Below are 17,818 nucleotides of genomic sequence, written 5' to 3'. Positions count from 1 at the left end.
AGACTGTGAGCCCCAAGTGGGTCAGGGACCGTGCCCAACCTGAATACTTTATACCTACCCCAGCGCTTAGAACAGTGCTTAGCATATAGTTAACACCTAACAAATGCCATCGTTGTTATTATTATTACCACTGAGATCGAGGGCATTTCTGGCACTCACAAGCAAGGAAGCAAATCCAAGAGTTTGTGGGCCTGGGAGGAGGGACCTGTTGTCTCTAATCCAGTTGCCTCAAAGGGCCTAATCTCCCTACCCGCCTATCTAGGATCTCCCGGGGGCTTGAACCAGCTCAAAGTAAGATATGGAGTTTCAAGTTGAACCCCGGGACCCCTGGCCTTCTCCATAGAACTGATTCAATATGCCATATACTGCCAGAATTTTTCTATGGCCTTTTTTTAGCACTTACCAGGCACATAACACCGGAGTAGATACGATTTAATCAGGTTGGACGCAGTCCCTCTACTACATAAGGCTAATCCGCATTTTTAAGACCAGGGAATTAAGCAGGGCTAACTTGAAAGAATTGCCCAAGGTCACAGAGCAGACAAGCGGCAGAGCCGGGATTAGAATCCAGGTCCTTTTGACTCCCAGGCCCGTGGCCACGCTGCCTCTCACAGTTTCGACCCAGTCCCCTGGAGGTCCCTACAGGCTGGAGCCCACCCGGATCTCGATCGCACCCCAAAGCGACCCCAGCGATTCCAAAAACAATCTCGGCCGTGACCCTCCTCCGAAGTGCTTGCCTAACTGGGTGGTCGTGCCCGATGACTAGAGGATTTATGATGGATTCCCTTGGGTGTATCTAGCAAAGGGCCTTTTAGTGGCAGAAAAAAAATTGCCAGTGAATTCACAGCTGGAATCCTGCTAGAGGCCTTGCGTGGTGAGATCGCGAGAGAAAAAATGTCATCTTGAAAGGAATCTCAATGAAAACAGCCGACGGCCCCTTTGCTCAGTAGTTACAGGGGATCGTCTTCTCATACCCCCGTAAGCACGGGTTGCCCGGAGGCGGCTAACTGTGCAGAGACCTTTGTCCCCCAGAAAATGAGCTTTCATTTCTAGACCGAGCCGTCAGAACTATGAGAGGCAAAGTGTAGTCCGTTAAGAGCTCCTCTAGGTTCCTTTCTGGCCAACACAATCGCAACCGAGTGATAATCCCGATGTGTGTGCAAATTTGCAAGCCACAGAAACGAACACGGTCGTCATGATCCATTAACAGTCACGTCTTGTGGTCGGGATTGTCAAACACGACCTGCATTTTCCAAAGAACGAATCACATAAAGCCTGTAGGTTCCTTTGTTCCTTTCCCACCATCAGACCTCTTGGGATGCTTATTGATAATAACTCCCCCTTAGACTTCAGTTTAAGGAACAATTTAAGACTCACTGCGGCATAGTGTTTTCATAAGAGCCGGTCCCAAAGCTCCAGAGCTAACAGATGCTCTGAAGGGGAATGTTAGTCGTATTTATTGAGCACGTCCTGTGTTCAGAGCACTGTACTAAGCGCTTTGGAAGAATGCAATATAACAGGCACATTCCCTGTTGAATCAGGGAGAAAAATGGCTGGTCTGGATCGCCCCCCTGCTCTATGGTGGGTTTCGCATTGCTACCAAAGTGTCCCTCACTGGGACAGAAACAGAACCAGAACCAGAACCCCTCACCGTTAAGGACTTTTTTTGTCCCAGTATGTGAATTGCTTATTAAAGGGAACCTCCTAAGTGATTCTCCCCAAGTTTTCACGGATAGGGCAGGATGGAGTGGGCCAGGTGCACACCAAGCCGGGTAACCCTAAGTAGCTTTTGGGGTTCACTGGCGGTATTCCATTTGACGCCGTGGGATGTATCTGGGAGGGTTTTGTTTTTCTGAAGAAAATAAGCAACTCTGGAGCACGTTTAACATTTTCAACCAGCAGGATATGAAGATGAGCTGCTACCTCGTTCTGAAGGTAGTGTTCCCTTCCAGGTACATGGAGTTCTTCCCCACGCCCTCCAACGCCACCACAGACTTTCTGTTTGAGAAGAGCGCCAATTACTTCCACTCGGAGGAAGCTCCGAAACGAGCGGCCTCTCTGATCCCCAAGGCCAAGATCATCAGCATTCTCATCGACCCCTCCGACCGCGCTTACTCCTGGTATCAGGTACCAACGGGAGGATTGAGAATGGGTGGATTCATCAGGCGGAGAGACGCCTCCTCCCCTCAGCCCCCCTCCACCCCCCTCTGCCGACACAGCAGTCTCTCTTAATAAGCCTCTCCTCGGCTCCGAACCCAAGATTCTGATGGAGGGCGGTATCTCTCGGGCATTTGATTTTGAACGTACGGACAAACTTCCCACGGGTGAAATGGTTGAAAATGTTTTCGATGCAATAAAGGATTCCATTGAAAATATAAGAATAATAACATTGGTATCTGTTAAGCGCTTACTACGTGCAGAGCACTGTTCTAAGCGCTGGGGGATCAGGTTGTCCCACGTGAGGCTCACAGTCTTAATCCCCCTTTTACAGATGAGGGAACTGAGGGGGCACAGCGAAGTTAAGTGACTTGCCTTAGGTCACACAGCCGACAGGTGGCAGAGCTGGGATTCGAACCCATGACCTTTGACTCCCAAGCCCGGGCCCTCTCCACTGAGCCAAGCTGCTTCTCTAACAAATATAACAAATATATGAAAATGTAACAAATCAACTTTATTACGAGGCATTTTTAGAAGCATTTATATGAAACATTCGAAGGGCCTGGTGGATTACTGGGCTTGATTGCATGCCTTCATAGACACTCAATAAGTGCTCAGTGATGATGATGACAATTAAAATGTCACACACAAGGTAGGCTTCATTTGAACTTACCTGCCGGGTGTGACCTGGAAGTTTGACAGACTTAAAAGCAGCTTCCCACATCCTGAATCGGTGGTATCCACTGGAAGCTGCATGGCATAGCGGATGGAGCCCGGGCCTGGGAGTCTGAAGGTCATGAGTTCCAATCCCGGCTCCACCCCGCGTCTGCTGTGTGGCCTTGGCCAAGTCACTTCACTTCTGTGGGCCTCAGTTACCTCATCTGTAAAATGGGGATTAAGACTGTAGGCCCCAAGAGAGACAGGGACTGTGTCCAACCTGATTTGCTGGCGTCCACCCCAGCCCTTAGTACAGCGCTTGGCACATAAGAAGCACCTGAAAAATCCCACGATTATTATTCTTATTAGTTGAGCGCTTGGGAGAGTACAGTACGACGGGGTCGGCAGACACAATTTCTGCCCACAAGGAGCTCACGGTCTCCCCACAGGCTGTATCCTGAGAGAATGCCCTTCGGCCAGTGCTGGTCTGCCCAAGGAATTAAACTAGTCACAGCCCACCCTCGCTGCACTCAAACCCACGCCGGGGTTCTGCTTAAAACGGCGTGCCCTCTCACTGTGGCTGAGGTGGGTTTCGTGGCCATTCGTCTCATTCCAGCACCAGCGATCCCACGAAGACCCCGCCGCTTTGAAGTTCAGCTTCTACCAAGTGATCACAGCTGGTTCCCGGGCCCCGTCGGAGCTTCGGGCCTTGCAGAAGAGATGCCTGGTCCCCGGATGGTACGCTGCTCATATAGAAAGATGGCTAAACCACTTTCCCCCGTTTCAGGTGTGTAGCCGTGCCGTAGTCCGTCCCTCTAAAGCCATCTGGGAGAAATTGGAACTGCTCATCGGCTAAGAATGAGCGTGATCTGAAGAGCTTTTTCAAAAGCGTCTTCTCCATCGTGCCCATTCACAGCATATACGGACTGAAGATATTTGTAAATCTGATTATAGCGCTCTTCGATTCTTCGTCCTCTCTTGAACGAAAAGGCTAAGTAGATCTGAGCCTAATACCGAGGCCTGCAAACCCCTTAAAGGAACTTGTGCTTTGCCTCACGCTGAATGTTTGATAGGTACGCGTTTTTCATTTTCAGCTTGTAACGTCCATTTTGAGTGTGGGATGAATTTTTCTTTAATGTTTTCGCTAATTCAGTTGCTAATTATCGACGGGCAGCAGCTGAGAACCGACCCGGCTACTGTGATGGATGAAGTACAGAAATTTCTTGGAGTCTCACCTCACTATAATTACTCTGAAGCTTTAACGTAAGTTTTTTTTTTTTGCTAATTAAGATAAGGCAGCTCCTGCAGGGTATCGATTAAAAGAGGAAATGTCCTGAGAGAGCAAGGTTATTTTTTTATGTCACTCGTTAAGCGCTTACTATGTGCCAGACACTGCATTAAGCACTGGGGGTGGATTCAAGCTTATCAGGTTGTACACGGTTCATGGCCCAAATGGGTCTCACGGTCTCAGACCCCATTGCACAGATGAGGTAACTGAGGTGCAGAGAAGCGAAGTGACTTGCCCAAGGTCACACAGCAGACAAGTGACACAGCCGGGATTAGGACCCAGGTCCTTCTGACCCCCAGGCCTATGCTCTATCCGTTAATAATGTTGGTATTAAGCGCTTACTATGTTGCCCAGCACTGTTCTAAGCGCTGGGGTAGACGCAGGGGAATCAGGTTGACCCACTTGGGGCTCACAGTCTTAACCCCCATTTTACAGATGAGGTAACTGAGGCACCGAGAAGTTAAGCGACTTGCCCAAAGTCACACAGCTGACAAGTGGCCGAGCCGGGATTCGAACCCATGACCTCTGACTCCAAAACCCGTGCTCTTTCCACTGAGCCACGCTGTTTCTCATTAGGGCACACTACTTCTTGCTATACTAATCGGTTTTCAGTAAGTAGCTGACCTCTCCGGGAAAAGAGTGGTCTAAGAATTTTAGCAATGGACAGGGAGGTGCCCTTGATTCTGTTGTTGGAATATTTGGAGGTATAGGGAAAGGAAGCCATCATTTAGGAGTAAAGAAATTTAGAAAGGAAAACGTAATAATCATTGTGGCATTTAAGCAGTTACTATGTGCCGCGCACTCTGCTAAGCCCTGGGGTAACGGCGTATTTAAATTGGACGCACAACCCCTGTCCCATATGGAGCTCGCAATCTAAGGGGAAAGGAGAACAGTTTACAGATGAGGAAACAGAGGCACAGAGAAGTTAAGTTACTTGCCCAAAGTCACACAGAAAACAAGTGGAGAATCCGGGATTAAAGCTCCTATCTCCTGATTCCCAGTCCTGTGCTGTTTCTACCAGGCCACGAAACCTAATGATAAAAAGCAGACGGGACTGGGTCGCCATTGGTCTTGGGTTCAACTGGATTTCCCCCATCCCTTTCTACAACATCCTTTCACCATTCTCAAACTGGAGGAATGACATAAATGGTTTTCCTTGACTTTCCACATTCTGGGCGGGAAAGATTCGGTTAGGGCAGGAACAGATATCCTCCTTCCCTTTGCATGGATCCGTCTAAAGACACACATTGAGAGGGTTTGGTACACCCTGGACCTCAGAAGGAGTGTGAAACCCTAGAGCTCTAATTACCATATTTCTTTGGACCAGTTTTCTGGCCTTATGGTGAACGTAACTTTTTTTGCCTTTGCCTCCTCTTCATTTCAATAAAATCAGTGATATTTCCTGAGTACTCACTCTGTACAGAGCATTGTACTGCACTGTACCCGAGAAGGTACAGTGGAGGTTGTAGGTACAATCCCTGCCCTCTAAGAGTTGAATTTATTGGGAGCATTAAAGTATATATGTATATTTTATATGTTTATATACATATATACTTTATATGTATACATATATATATATATATAGGTAAAACAGTAGAGTATAAGTTTCTCGGATATCACCGGAGCTCAAAACACGATGAATTGTAATAAATGATTGAACAGCCCTTGGAAAATGGTGATAAATGAAGGTTTAATTATAGTAATACCAGCACCCAATCTGAAGAATCCAACAGTAACTTAATAGGAAAGAAAGATAAATGATTAGCGATTACAATTAAAAACTTCTGACAATTTTCTTTTCTAGTATTTCTCAGGAGATGCTTTCTAAGTATTTTTCCATTTAGGGCCTTTGGACCTCTGGCCTCTTTTTGCAGCGTAAATAGCAGAGAGGTGTATTTTCGCAAGAGGGAAGATGAATGTTCTATGAAGACATCATCTCTTTTTCCACCATGGTCCTTGACCTGCCCGCTCTGTATTTGTCCCCTCCGCATCTAACCCGGCAGGCTTCTCATTCGCGTCGACAGTCAAGAAAAGGCAATGTGAACTTGAGAGAATGCAGATCAAAGTGACTCGTTCCACCCGAGGGACTCCGGATCACTTTGTAATTGGGATGTGTCAGGCTGAAAATACCCGTTATCTGATTCTTTCAAGTGGCTGGTGGTTCTGGCCGTAAAGTAGCAGACTGAAACGTCCAGTGCCCGGAGACCACAGTATCAAGTCCGGCAGGGTTGAACGAGCCCCTCCAGCCTGGTCACAAAGATAAATTCAGTTCCCTCTATGTGCCCTCCTTTTTTTTTTTAATGGTATTTGTTAAGCACTTACTAGGTGTCAGGCACTTTTCTAGAGCTGAGATAGATGCAAGGTAATCAGGTTGGACCCCGTTCCCTTCCCATATAATAATAATAATAATTATGGTATTTGTTAAGCACTTACTAGGTGTCAGGCACTTTTCTAGAGCTGAGATAGATGCAAGGTAATCAGGTTGGACCCCGTTCCCTTCCCATATAATAATAATAATAATTATGGTATTTGTTAAGCACTTACTTTGTGTCAGGCACTTTTCTAGAGCTGAGATAGATGCAAGATAATCAGGTTGGAGCCCGTTCCCTTCCCATATAATAATAATAATAATAATTATGGTATTTGTTAAGCACTTACTAGGTGTCAGGCACTTTTCTAGAGCTGAGATAGATGCAAGATAATCAGGTTGGAGCCCGTTCCCTTCCCATATAATAATAATAATTATGGTATTTGTTAAGCACTTACTAGGTGTCAGGCACTTTTCTAGAGCTGAGATAGATGCAAGGTAATCAGGTTGGACCCCGTTCCCTTCCCATATAATAATAATAATAATTATGGTATTTGTTAAGCACTTACTAGGTGTCAGGCACTTTTCTAGAGCTGAGATAGATGCAAGATAATCAGGTTGGACCCCGTTCCCTTCCCATATAATAATAATAATAATTATGGTATTTGTTAAGCACTTACTAGGTGTCAGGCACTTTTCTAGAGCTGAGATAGATGCAAGATAATCAGGTTGGACCCCGTTCCCTTCCCATATAATAATAATTATGGTATTTGTTAAGCACTTACTATGTGCAAGGCACTGTAATAAGCATTGGGGTGGATGCAAGCAAATCAGGTTGGACACAGCCCCTGTCCCATGTGGGGCTCACAGTCTCAATCCCCATTTTGCAGATGAGATAACTGAGGCCCAGAGAAGTGAAGTCACCTGCCCAAGGTCACAGAGCAGACGAATGGCGGGGCGTGGATTAGAACCCATGACCCCAAGGCCCGTGCTCTGTCCACTACAGAGGTCTCCTAGTTTTATTCTCCATTATAAGATGAAGGTAACGGAGGCCCAGAGAAGTGAAATGACTTGCCCAAGGTCACACAGAGGCCGAGCGGCAGAAGGGGGATCAGAACCCAGGTCCTCCGCGCTCCCAGGCCAATGGTCTTTCCTCTAGGCAGCTTCTCCTCAATCAGAGTTCAGCGAAATCTCAGCAGGGCTTTTGTAGAGACACACTTGGGTTGCGCTGCCTCCTGTCAGATCTGCTCCCCCTCCATCCTGCCCTCCCTTCCCAGAATTGATTGCTCTCTGTTGCAACTTAATGTTTTGTGATGGTTTGGGTTCATAGGACCCACATCGATGTACCCCCCGTGATGGGTGTTTACACAGCCCTCCAAAGACCCACCGAGGCTTCTGGTAAACAACTGATTATACTGTTAATTTCCAGTAAGGGGTTGACAACTCACATTTTGATTTACAAACCTGCACCTTCTATGGGAAGCAGCATGGCTCAGTGGAAAGAGCCCGGGCTTGGGAGTCAGAGGTCACGGGTTTGAATCCCGGCTCTGCCGCTTGTCAGCTGTGTGACTGTGGGCAAGTCACTTCACTTCTTCTCTGTGCCTCCGTTACCTCATCTGTAACATGGGGATGAAGACCGGGAGCCCCACGTGGGACAACCTGATGACCCTGTATCTCCCCCAGCGCTTAGAACAGTGCTCTGCACATAGTAAGCGCTTAGCAAATACCAACATTATTATGTAGCATCAGAATATGACCAACTCCTACCAATGGTGATAAGCATGGCATTTATTGAGCACCTACTGAATGCAGTGCACTTTACTGAGCCCTTCCGCAGTGCGATAGAAGGAAATATCTCAGTAAGGAAAGACTCGGGAATAAAAGAAGAGGCCGACTCAAAAGATGGGCTTCAGTTGCCCCTGGAAAAAACTTGGTACCTGAAGGGGAACAGCATTGTTCAGCAGGGGATCCAGCTCCGAGGATCTTCGGGGTTGCAAAGTTCCAACGGGGAAACCATCCGGGAGAAAGTTTCCCAAATTCCTAGTTCCTCCTTCTGGCACGATCGGTAAGACTCTGTGACCTCCAAGCTCAGGCCTTTGCGCAGAGCTCCCCTGCTTTCACCCTTCCGTGAAAGCACTATTTCACTTTAATGACAGTATTTCTTAGAGCACTCTCCCACGTTGTAATAACACTCTGGTCTTGCAGTTTGGGCCAAATTTATGTTGGCTCAAACACTTTCCTCGTTTCACACTTCCCCAGCCTGAGTTCTTCGGTACAGACAGAAAGATTAAAAGCCCATTTTAGCAATTGTTCGTTATTAGATTAATGAAATTGTTAATAGGTTAATCAGTAAAGGGTATTCATTGACCCCCACCTGAGTTTGTGAGCCCGGTGAGGACTATTTCCAACCTGTTTATCTTGAACCTACCCTAATGCTTAATGGTGTTTGGCAGATAGGAAATGCTTAACAAATAGCAGTCACTACGGGCAGAGCTCTGTACTAAGCGTTTGAGATAATATAGTACTGTTGGTAGACATGATCTCCATCCCCCGGGAACTCAGGATGGTAACACATGCTGTCCTTATTAAATACGATGCGAACGATGGAAAATTGAATATTTACATATGTACTGTTGGAAACAGTACTTCATTAGTGTTCCTTTGCCTCACACTCTGTTTTCATGGAACCATTTTAGGTGTTAATTAGGGTGTCTTGATACGAGATTTAAAACCTGTGCGTGGCTGGGATTGATTCAGTTTTCAGCACACAAGATTCCTTCTCTTGTCTATTGTCTCGTCACCAGCCCCAAATCCGAATAAATAGCTGTGTGCCTCGCGATGGTTAAGGCGCAAGTACTATAATAAGAGCTTTTTCTTAGTATGAGATGAAAGGAGAACCTGCTACAATTATCATAATTTTTGCATTGTCTCATATCACATTAATGGGGCCTGAGAGGAGCAAGTGTGTTGTAAAATGTTTTGGTGGAATAATCCAAAAATGTAGTTTGTATCCTTCTCTCAAATACCATTGATTGATTGAAAACTCTGTGTGTGTGTGTGTGTGTGTGTGTGAGTGTCTACAGCCCAGTCATCAGCATATAGTAGCACCTTTATTATTGATTCAGAGATTTTTGATGCTACTCTTGATGTTCCTGGGAGTCTCTGCCGTGACTGAGAGGTGTCGGGAGGTAGCAAGGGGGAAACCGAGAAGACTTCTGCTACCAGGGAGCCTGCCCTTGTTTCAACTGGAGACTGAAGGAGATGAAGGAGAAGCCGGGGCTCTGCTTTTTGTAATCCCTTCTGGGGGTCGCTGCCCCCGCAAGGGCCTTATGTAGCCATAAAAGCTACCTATAACCTTGGAAGCAGCTCCAGGACCTTCTGTGATGTTACTAATAATAATGAGGATGGCATTTTTTAAGCGCTTACTATGTGCCGAGCACTATTCTGAGCACTGGCGTAGATACAAGGTAATCAGGTTGTCCCACGTGGGACTCGGTCTTAATCCTCATTTTACAGATGAGGCAACTGAGGCACAGAGAAGTTAACTGACTTGCTCAAAGTCACCCAGCTGATTAATGGCAGAGCCAGGATTAGAACTCACGACCTCTGACTCTCAAGTCCGGGTATTTATTGAACAGTTACTATGTGCAGACCCCTGTACTAAGCACTACGGAGAGTACAGGACAACAGAGTCAGTAGACGCATTCCCTGCCCACCGTGAGCTCACAGTCTAGAGGGGGACCGACATTAACGGAAATAAGTAATTTGCCACGGATTCCTGAGCAGGATCTTTTGCGTTTCAGATTTGATTCTCATAAAGGTTTCTGGTGTCAGTTACTGGAAGAAGGGAAAACAAAATGCCTTGGAAAGAGCAAAGGAAGAAAGTATCCTCCCATGGATTCTGAGGTAAGACTAGGACATAACATTTTGTAAGTGATTTAGTAAAATAAATCTCTTTGCCTATCATCAGAGAGTGACCAGGTGGGCGCTTAGAACAGTGCTCAGCACATAGTAAGCACTTAACAAATACCAACATTATTATTATTAAGCAGTAAGGGTGAACCACTAGTCCTCGTTCTTTTTTTAACGACATTTGTTAAACACTTAATAGGTACCAGGCGGCCCTGTACTAAACGCTGGGGTTGATACAAGCAAATTGGGATGGACGCAGTCCCTGTCCCACGTGGGGCTCTCCCTCTCAATCCCCATTTTACAGATGAGGGAACTGGGGCACCGAGAAGTGAAGTGACTTCACAAGGTCACACGGCAGACAGGTGGCAGAGTGGGATTAGAACCCGTGACCTTCTGTCTCCCAGGCCCGTGCTCTATCCGCTAGGCCACGCTGCTTCCCTGAAATTATCGCTGCTGTAGAATTGGGAAGACGTGACATGGACTTCCTACTTCGGGGTTTCCAAAAATACACTCCTTATCCCTGAGAAAGGAAGAGAAGACAATAGAACGAGCATTTCATCTCATATGATAATGAAAAAAAAATCAAAAGTTGGATGACAATAAAACACTTGTCAGCAGCAAGGGGGTGGGAGGGGAAACCGAAACATCACGTGGCTGGACACAGTATCCGTTTTGACGCCTACAGATATGTACCCATCTGGCTGAGATCATGGGCCGCAATTCTGATCTTTAATTGAAAAGTATCATTTATAATTCTGATTTGAAAGACCTCCACTCGGAGCAAACGCGGTCTGACGTAACTAAGCCAAAAACATGTTTCCTCCCTCACCCTCAGTGCCGAGCATTTCTGTCAAACTACTACCGGGACCACAACGTGGAATTGTCCAAGCTGTTACACAGATTGGGACAGCCTTTGCCGTCGTGGCTGAGACAGGAGCTACAGAAAGTGAGCTAGCACTGCTGCGGACCGTCTTGAGAGAATTTCTTCCACGACTCAGTCGCCCGTCCCCCAAACCTCCAGTAGCTCTACGAAAAGGCTGTGGTGAAATGTACCTCTTCAAGAGAAGAATGCTGTTCTTCTTTCCATATGCTGGCATGTGGATGGTAAAAATGATTAAAAAAAAAAAAAAAAAGGTGTGTCTCTGTTACAACCTTTTGAGGCCTGTGGCCTTTCTCTTAGCCCGGTTCTGGGCCTGTGGAATTGTAGACTCCCGTTCACTCGGGTGGAAGTCAATAGCAACCGATGTAAGTCTCGAAAGCCAAACTGCAGAACTGTCCAATTTCAGAGTAAGTATTTACACTTTTCTATATTAACTAAGAGTCTTGTGTCTCATGTAGATTTTATAGCCTATCGTTTGCCTGCTCACTGTTGTTCTTACTCTTCGACTCGTCTCACCAAACAAGCAGCAAAAGAAATTCCACCATGTAAGCGTTAGATGCCCAGAGCTCCGTCATCTCTGAATACGCTTACGAAACTGGGATGCCGACTGGGCAACGTGGGAAAAATTAGGGCCTGTAATATCCGAGAAACCTCGGAGTGGACATATCTGCCATTTATTTGGGCCGAAGAGAGAAGTGTTAGCGCCGTGGCAAAAATAATTGATTTATCCGCTACTCAGGCAGGCTCGTCCTTGATGTACAGCCGTCGAAACTCGTTGAAAAGAGAAAAAAAAAGATGCTGAAGTTAATGGACAAAAACCCAATGCACCCTGCACAAGCGGAGCGGTAATTAACAATCACGACCTTCTAAGAGTGTTTAATTCCACCAGTCCGCAGCCTGTCCCGTGGTAACTTAAATGGTTTATGTGTCTGTAGGCCTAGAGTTGCTGTGAGTTGAAAATTCCATTCAAAGATGGTCTACGTGTCTTAGCCCATTTAAGGAAAGCGTAGTCTAGAATACCCCCGTTTATAAATTAACTCGAGATTTTACCAGGCGTACGTGCCCTGTTCAAGAGTCCACGTAGTACTCGCTCAGGTCCAAGCTAGATGCTCTCCTGGAGCAGTTTTTAAGCTATATTTTGTTGGAAAATGCTAGACTAAGTTTAAAGGTCGTTCCGACTGTCCAAATCAAGGTCAATCATGAATGTTTTTCTAATGAGAAAATATAGATTGAAATATATTCACACTATGAAATGTACAGTATATTGATACTTTAATTCGTAAAAGGGAAAAAAAAAAAAATAGAGAGGCCAAATCTCATTCTCATTTCCATAAATACTTCCCAGTTTCTCTGCTCTCTGTCCTTAATGTTACAGACAGCGTAAACATCTGGTCGAGTGCATTTAAGGTTCGAATCTGAAATGATATATGCGGCAAGTCAATATCGAGCAAGCAACCTTCATCAGGCTGGTAGGCGTACCCCCAGCCTGTCTATATACACCCCCTGCCCCGAATGAAATCCTTCCCCTAGAGAAATGAGGCAGCCCCACATCTAGACGGACTCCACTTTTAAGCTTTCTAACCCGTCGAACATCTCAGAGGGAAGACCTTGAAGAACTGCACAAAGCCGAGGTGAGTAATGAAAAAAGCTACCTTATTTGAGCCTTCGCATTTCACTTAGCCTTCCTACTTGACTTGTAACATAGATCAATTTTAAGACTTTGAAAATGAGACTGAAGCCTGCAGTTCCTGCAAATGTCATCAACAATGTGACGGTGTAGCAGAGCGAGAAATTTCTGCCAGTCAGTTACCCTCCGATTAGAAACGGGGCTGAGAGATTCTTGAGGTCCATATTAGCCTGATTTTGGGGTTTTTTTTAAATCCTCCGTACCCTAAATGTTGGTCAGAGGAAAACCTCCCTTGAAAGCGTGAAAGATAAGTGTGCCTGACGAGCACACGATTTGAAGTAAATTGTAAACGTGAAACAGAGCGGAGAAACTACGGTGATATGACAATTCAGACATTGCGTCGCGACTGTAAGGAAACTACTCTGTGAGTTGAAGCACTAACTGCTCCAGAGGCGGCGATGATTTTCTGTCTCCTTCCAGGCCCAAAGTACCTATCAGTATTTGTATCCAAAGTATTCCTCTTCTCACGACCTTAATAATAAACGATAATGTTGGTATTTGTTAAGCGCTTCCTAGGTGCAGAGCACTGTTCTAAGCGCTGGGGGAGATCCAGGGTCATCAGGTTGTCCCACCTGAGGCTCCCAGTTAATCCTCATTTTACAGATGAGGGAACTGAGGCCCAGAGAAGTGACTTGCCCACAGTCACCCAGCTGACGAGTGGCCGAGCCGGGATTAGAACCCATGACCTCTGACTCCCAAGCCCGGGCTCTTTCCACTGAGCCACGCTGCTTCTCTGACCTCTTGAGCCGTGGTGACGCAGCTGCCCCTTTCGGTATTCTTGCTCTCTCGGAAGAGACAGAAAAAGGCACTGATTTCTGTGGCGTCAGAATCGCTCTCCACACTTACCGACGACGCTCGGGATAAACCAGACGGCGGGGTTGTTCTCATCTCGCTCAGATAACGTGTTTACCGATCTGATCCCGCTAGCCGAGTGAAGTTCTAAGTAGGCTTTTATTCATGAGGGGAAAAAAAAAAAGGTTGATCGGACCGGGATGTACTTCAGAATTAACTTATTCCAATGCACGAAACGAAGCGACAAGCACCTAGGAAAAACTGTGAAAGAGTCCCGACCGCCCAGTGAGATTTCGACATGTACACTCTATACGTCACGTACAGCGACTGGATGTAATCCTGCAAATAATCGGGAAGCACATGAGAAAAAGAATGAGTTGAAATGATTTACACACTTTGCCTACACTCCCCTTTTTCACTGCTTCAAATACGAACCTTCCTCAGGAAGAAATGAAATAGTTATTTCAATGTTTATACCTGTAATAATCTTGTCATTCACATTGAATGAAAAAATTGCTGGAAACATTTTTTTCTCAAAGTTTTTTAAAATAAAAAACCTGGATATTATTCCGCTAGTGGCATGATCTCTGATATGTGCAACAATAAACTCTGATAAGAAAACGCACAGCCTGGTGCCGGTGGTTTTATGGGTTATAAAAAGGCCCGGTCTTCTAGGTCCTTGGATGCAGTTGACTCCGGGAGGCAGCGCGGCTCAGTGGAAAGACGCCCGGGCTTGGGAGTCCGAGGTCGTGGGTTCGAATCCCGGCTCCGCCACCTGTCTGCCGTGGGGCCTTGGCCAAGTCACTTCACTTCTCGGGGCCTCAGTGACCTCATCTGTAAAATGGGGATTTAAGGCTGTGAGCCCCATGGGGGACAACTTGATTAGCTTGTTCTAACCCCAGTGCTTAGAACAGCGCTCGGCACACAGTAAGCACTTAACAAACACCGCAATTATTATTTGATCGCACCGTACCATCCCCGGGGTATTAATAATTAAGGTATTTGTTAAGCGCTCACTATGTGCAGGGCACTGTTCTAAGCGCTGGGGGAGATCCAGGGTAATCAGATTGTCCCACGTGGGGCTCACATTTTTTAATCCCTATTTTTACAGATGAGGGAACTGAGGCCCAGAGAAGTGAAGTGACTTGCCCACGGTCACACAGCCAAGTGGCAGAGCGGGGATTCGAACCCGTGACCTCTGACTCCCAAGCCCGGGCTCTTTCCACTGAGCCACGCTGCTTCCCGACTGTAGGCCCCTCTGGTGCCCGGGCCCATTCCTTCATCTCTTCTGGGTATTTCTTAGCACAGTGCTTTGCACAGGGGTGCTTAATACATCCTCTGATTTTCAGCAAGGGTGGGTGGCCTCAGTCCTGCACAGGGGAATAAATACGATCGACCGATAAGGAGCGACATGAGACCCACACACTGCCACACTTAGTGGAAAGAACCCAGGCTTGGGAGTCGAGGTCATGGGTTCGAATCCTGGCTCTGCCCCCCCCCCCCCCCGTCAGCTGTGTGACTGTGGGCAAGTCACTTCACTTCTCTGTGCCTCAGTGACCTCATCTGTAAAATGGGGATGACGACTGGGAGCCTCATGTGGGACACCTTGATTCCCCTGTCTCCCCCAGCGCTTAGAACAGTGCTCTGCACATAGTAAGCGCTTAACAAGTACCAACGTTATTATTATTTCCGGACAGCCTTCAGAATCAAATATTCTTCGACCCACAGGGTGGCTCTCTGTCAATTTCCCAGATCATTTTTTGGTATCTGTTAAGTATTTACTATTTGCCAGGCACTCTACTAAGCACTGGGGTGAAGCAAGCTCATCAGGTTGCCCGCTGTTCACGTCCCATGTGGGGTTCGCGGTCCTGATCCCCATTTTACAGAGATGGTAATTGAGGCACGGGGGGTTCGCCGTCCTAATCCCCATTTTACAGAGCTGGTAACCGAGGCACGTGGGGTTCGCGGTCCTAATCCCCATTTTACAGAGCTGGTAACCGAGGCACGTGGGGTTCGCGGTCCTAATCCCCATTTTACAGAGCTGGTAACCGAGGCACGTGGGGTTCGCGGTCCTAATCCCCATTTTACAGAGCTGGTAACCGAGGCACGTGGGGTTCGCGGTCCTAATCCCCATTTTACAGAGCTGGTAACCGAGGCACGTGGGGTTCGCGGTCCTAATCCCCATTTTACAGAGCTGGTAACCGAGGCACGTGGGGTTCGCGGTCCTAATCCCCATTTTACAGAGATGGTAACCGAGGCACAGAGAAGAGAAGTGACTTGGCCAAGGCAGAGGCGGCATTAGAACCCAGGTCCTTCTGACTCCGAGGACCACGCTCTAGCCACTAGGCAACGTTGCTTCTCAAAAAACACACACACACACACACACACACACACACAAGAAAACTTTGGGTCCCAAACCAGTTTGCCTCCCTTTCCAATGTGGTAATAGCATAGTCACCGTAATTCTAAAACACTGAGCACCAGCATCTTGAATTAATAATAATAATAATAATAATGTTGGTATCTGTTAAGCGCTTACTATGTGCGGAGCACTGTTCTAAGCGCTGGAGTAGATTTACAGGGCAATCAGGTTGTCCCACGTGAGGCTCCCAGTCTTCATCCCCATTTTCCAGATGAGGTCACCGAGGCCCAGAGAAGCGAAGCGACTTGCCCGCAGTCACCCAGCTGCCCAGTGGCAGAGCCGGGATTCGAACCCATGACCTCGGACTCCCAAGCCCGGGCTCTTGCCGCAGAGCCACGCTAATCAGAACGACTGAATTGATTGAGTGTGTTCTGCGTGCGGAACACTTTTGTAAGTGTTTCGGGGAGGACAAACGGAGAAGCAGCGTGGCTCAGCGGAAAGAGCCCGGGCTTGGGAGTCAGAGGTCATGGGTTCGGATGCCGGCTCTGCCACGTGTCATCTGGGTGACCTTGGGCAAGTCACTTCTCTGTGCCTCTGTTCCCTCATCTGTAAAATGGGGGTGAAGACCGGGAGCCTCACGTGGGACAACCTGATGACCCTGGATCTCCCCCAGCGCTTACAACAGTGCTCCGCACATAGTCAGCGCTGAACAGATACCAACATTATTATTACAATCCAAAGACCTTGAAGATCTATTACTATTCTCTGGCCAGCCCTGGACCCTAATCGACAGGGAACACTTCACCAGTTCACCGGGCGATCCACACGGGGTGGAAGAAGGATTGTGTGGGGGGAAGATGAACTTTCCATTCAATTCAAAAGCATTTAGGAAAAAATCTAAAATTTTCGACAAATTTCAACCTCAACGATTATACCACAGAGCCACCCAGTGGAAAAAAAAGATGTTTTCACTACTTCAAGGTCCAGCCTCTTCACACTCCCAACAGAATATTGTTATAATAATAATAATAATAATAATAATGGGATTTGTTAAGCGCTTACTATGTGCTGAGCACCGTTCTAAGCGCTGGGGGAGATACAAGGTAATCAGATCGTCCCACGTGGGGCTCACAGTTTTTAATCCCCATTTTTACAGATGAGGGAACTGAGGCCCAGAGAAGTGACTTGCCCAGGGTTACACAGGTTACACAAGGTTACAAGGTGGCGAAGTCGGCATTCGAACCCACGACCTCTGACTCCCAAGCCCGGGCTCTTTCCACCGAGCCACGCTGCTCCTCTAAAAATGATAATGATGGCACTGGTTAAGCGCTTACTATGTGCACAGCACTGTTCTAAGCGCTGGGGGGGGGGGGGCGGGGATCGTCAGGTTGCCCCACGAGGGGCTCACGGTCTTAATCCCCATTTTCCAGATGAGGGAACTGAGGCCCAGAGAAGTGAAGTGACTTACCCAAAGTCACACGGCTGACAGGTGGTGGGGCGAGGACTAGAACCCACAACTTCGGACTCCGCAGCCCGGGCTCTTTCCACTGAGATTCGCTGCTCCTCTGTTAACGACGATGATGGCGCTGGTTAAGCGCTCACTATGTGCACAGCACTGTTCTAAGCGCTGGGGAGGATCCAAGGTCATCAGGTTGCCCCCCCCCCCCCCCCCGTGGGGCTCACGGTCTTAATCCCCATTTTCCAGATGAGGGAACTGAGGCCCAGAGAAGTGAAGTGACCGGCCCAAGGTCATGCGGCTGGCAAGTGGCGGGGTG

General features: G+C 47.3%; 1 protein-coding gene across 3 annotated transcripts in view; it reads left to right on the top strand.

Annotated features, from left to right (window-relative positions):
• LOC100077537 (bifunctional heparan sulfate N-deacetylase/N-sulfotransferase 3) overlaps positions 1–11,341 on the top strand; it is a 126,454-nt gene extending 115,113 nt beyond the window's left edge. For all 3 annotated transcript variants that reach the window (XM_029076773.2, XM_007670175.3, XM_029076772.2), the window contains exons 10-14: positions 1,953–2,127; positions 3,431–3,601; positions 3,968–4,077; positions 10,214–10,316; positions 11,158–11,341. In XM_029076773.2, the coding sequence (XP_028932606.1) occupies positions 1,953–2,127; positions 3,431–3,601; positions 3,968–4,077; positions 10,214–10,316; positions 11,158–11,277 (679 nt within the window). In that variant the 3' untranslated portion in view covers positions 11,278–11,341. The remainder of the gene's footprint in view (positions 1–1,952; positions 2,128–3,430; positions 3,602–3,967; positions 4,078–10,213; positions 10,317–11,157) is intronic.
• The last annotated feature ends 6,477 nt before the right edge of the window (positions 11,342–17,818 follow it).

This window comes from Ornithorhynchus anatinus, chromosome 12, assembly GCF_004115215.2.
Source record: "Ornithorhynchus anatinus isolate Pmale09 chromosome 12, mOrnAna1.pri.v4, whole genome shotgun sequence".
NCBI classification, from domain to species: domain Eukaryota; kingdom Metazoa; phylum Chordata; class Mammalia; order Monotremata; family Ornithorhynchidae; genus Ornithorhynchus; species Ornithorhynchus anatinus.
This window is presented reverse-complemented; position numbering and strand designations above follow the sequence as displayed.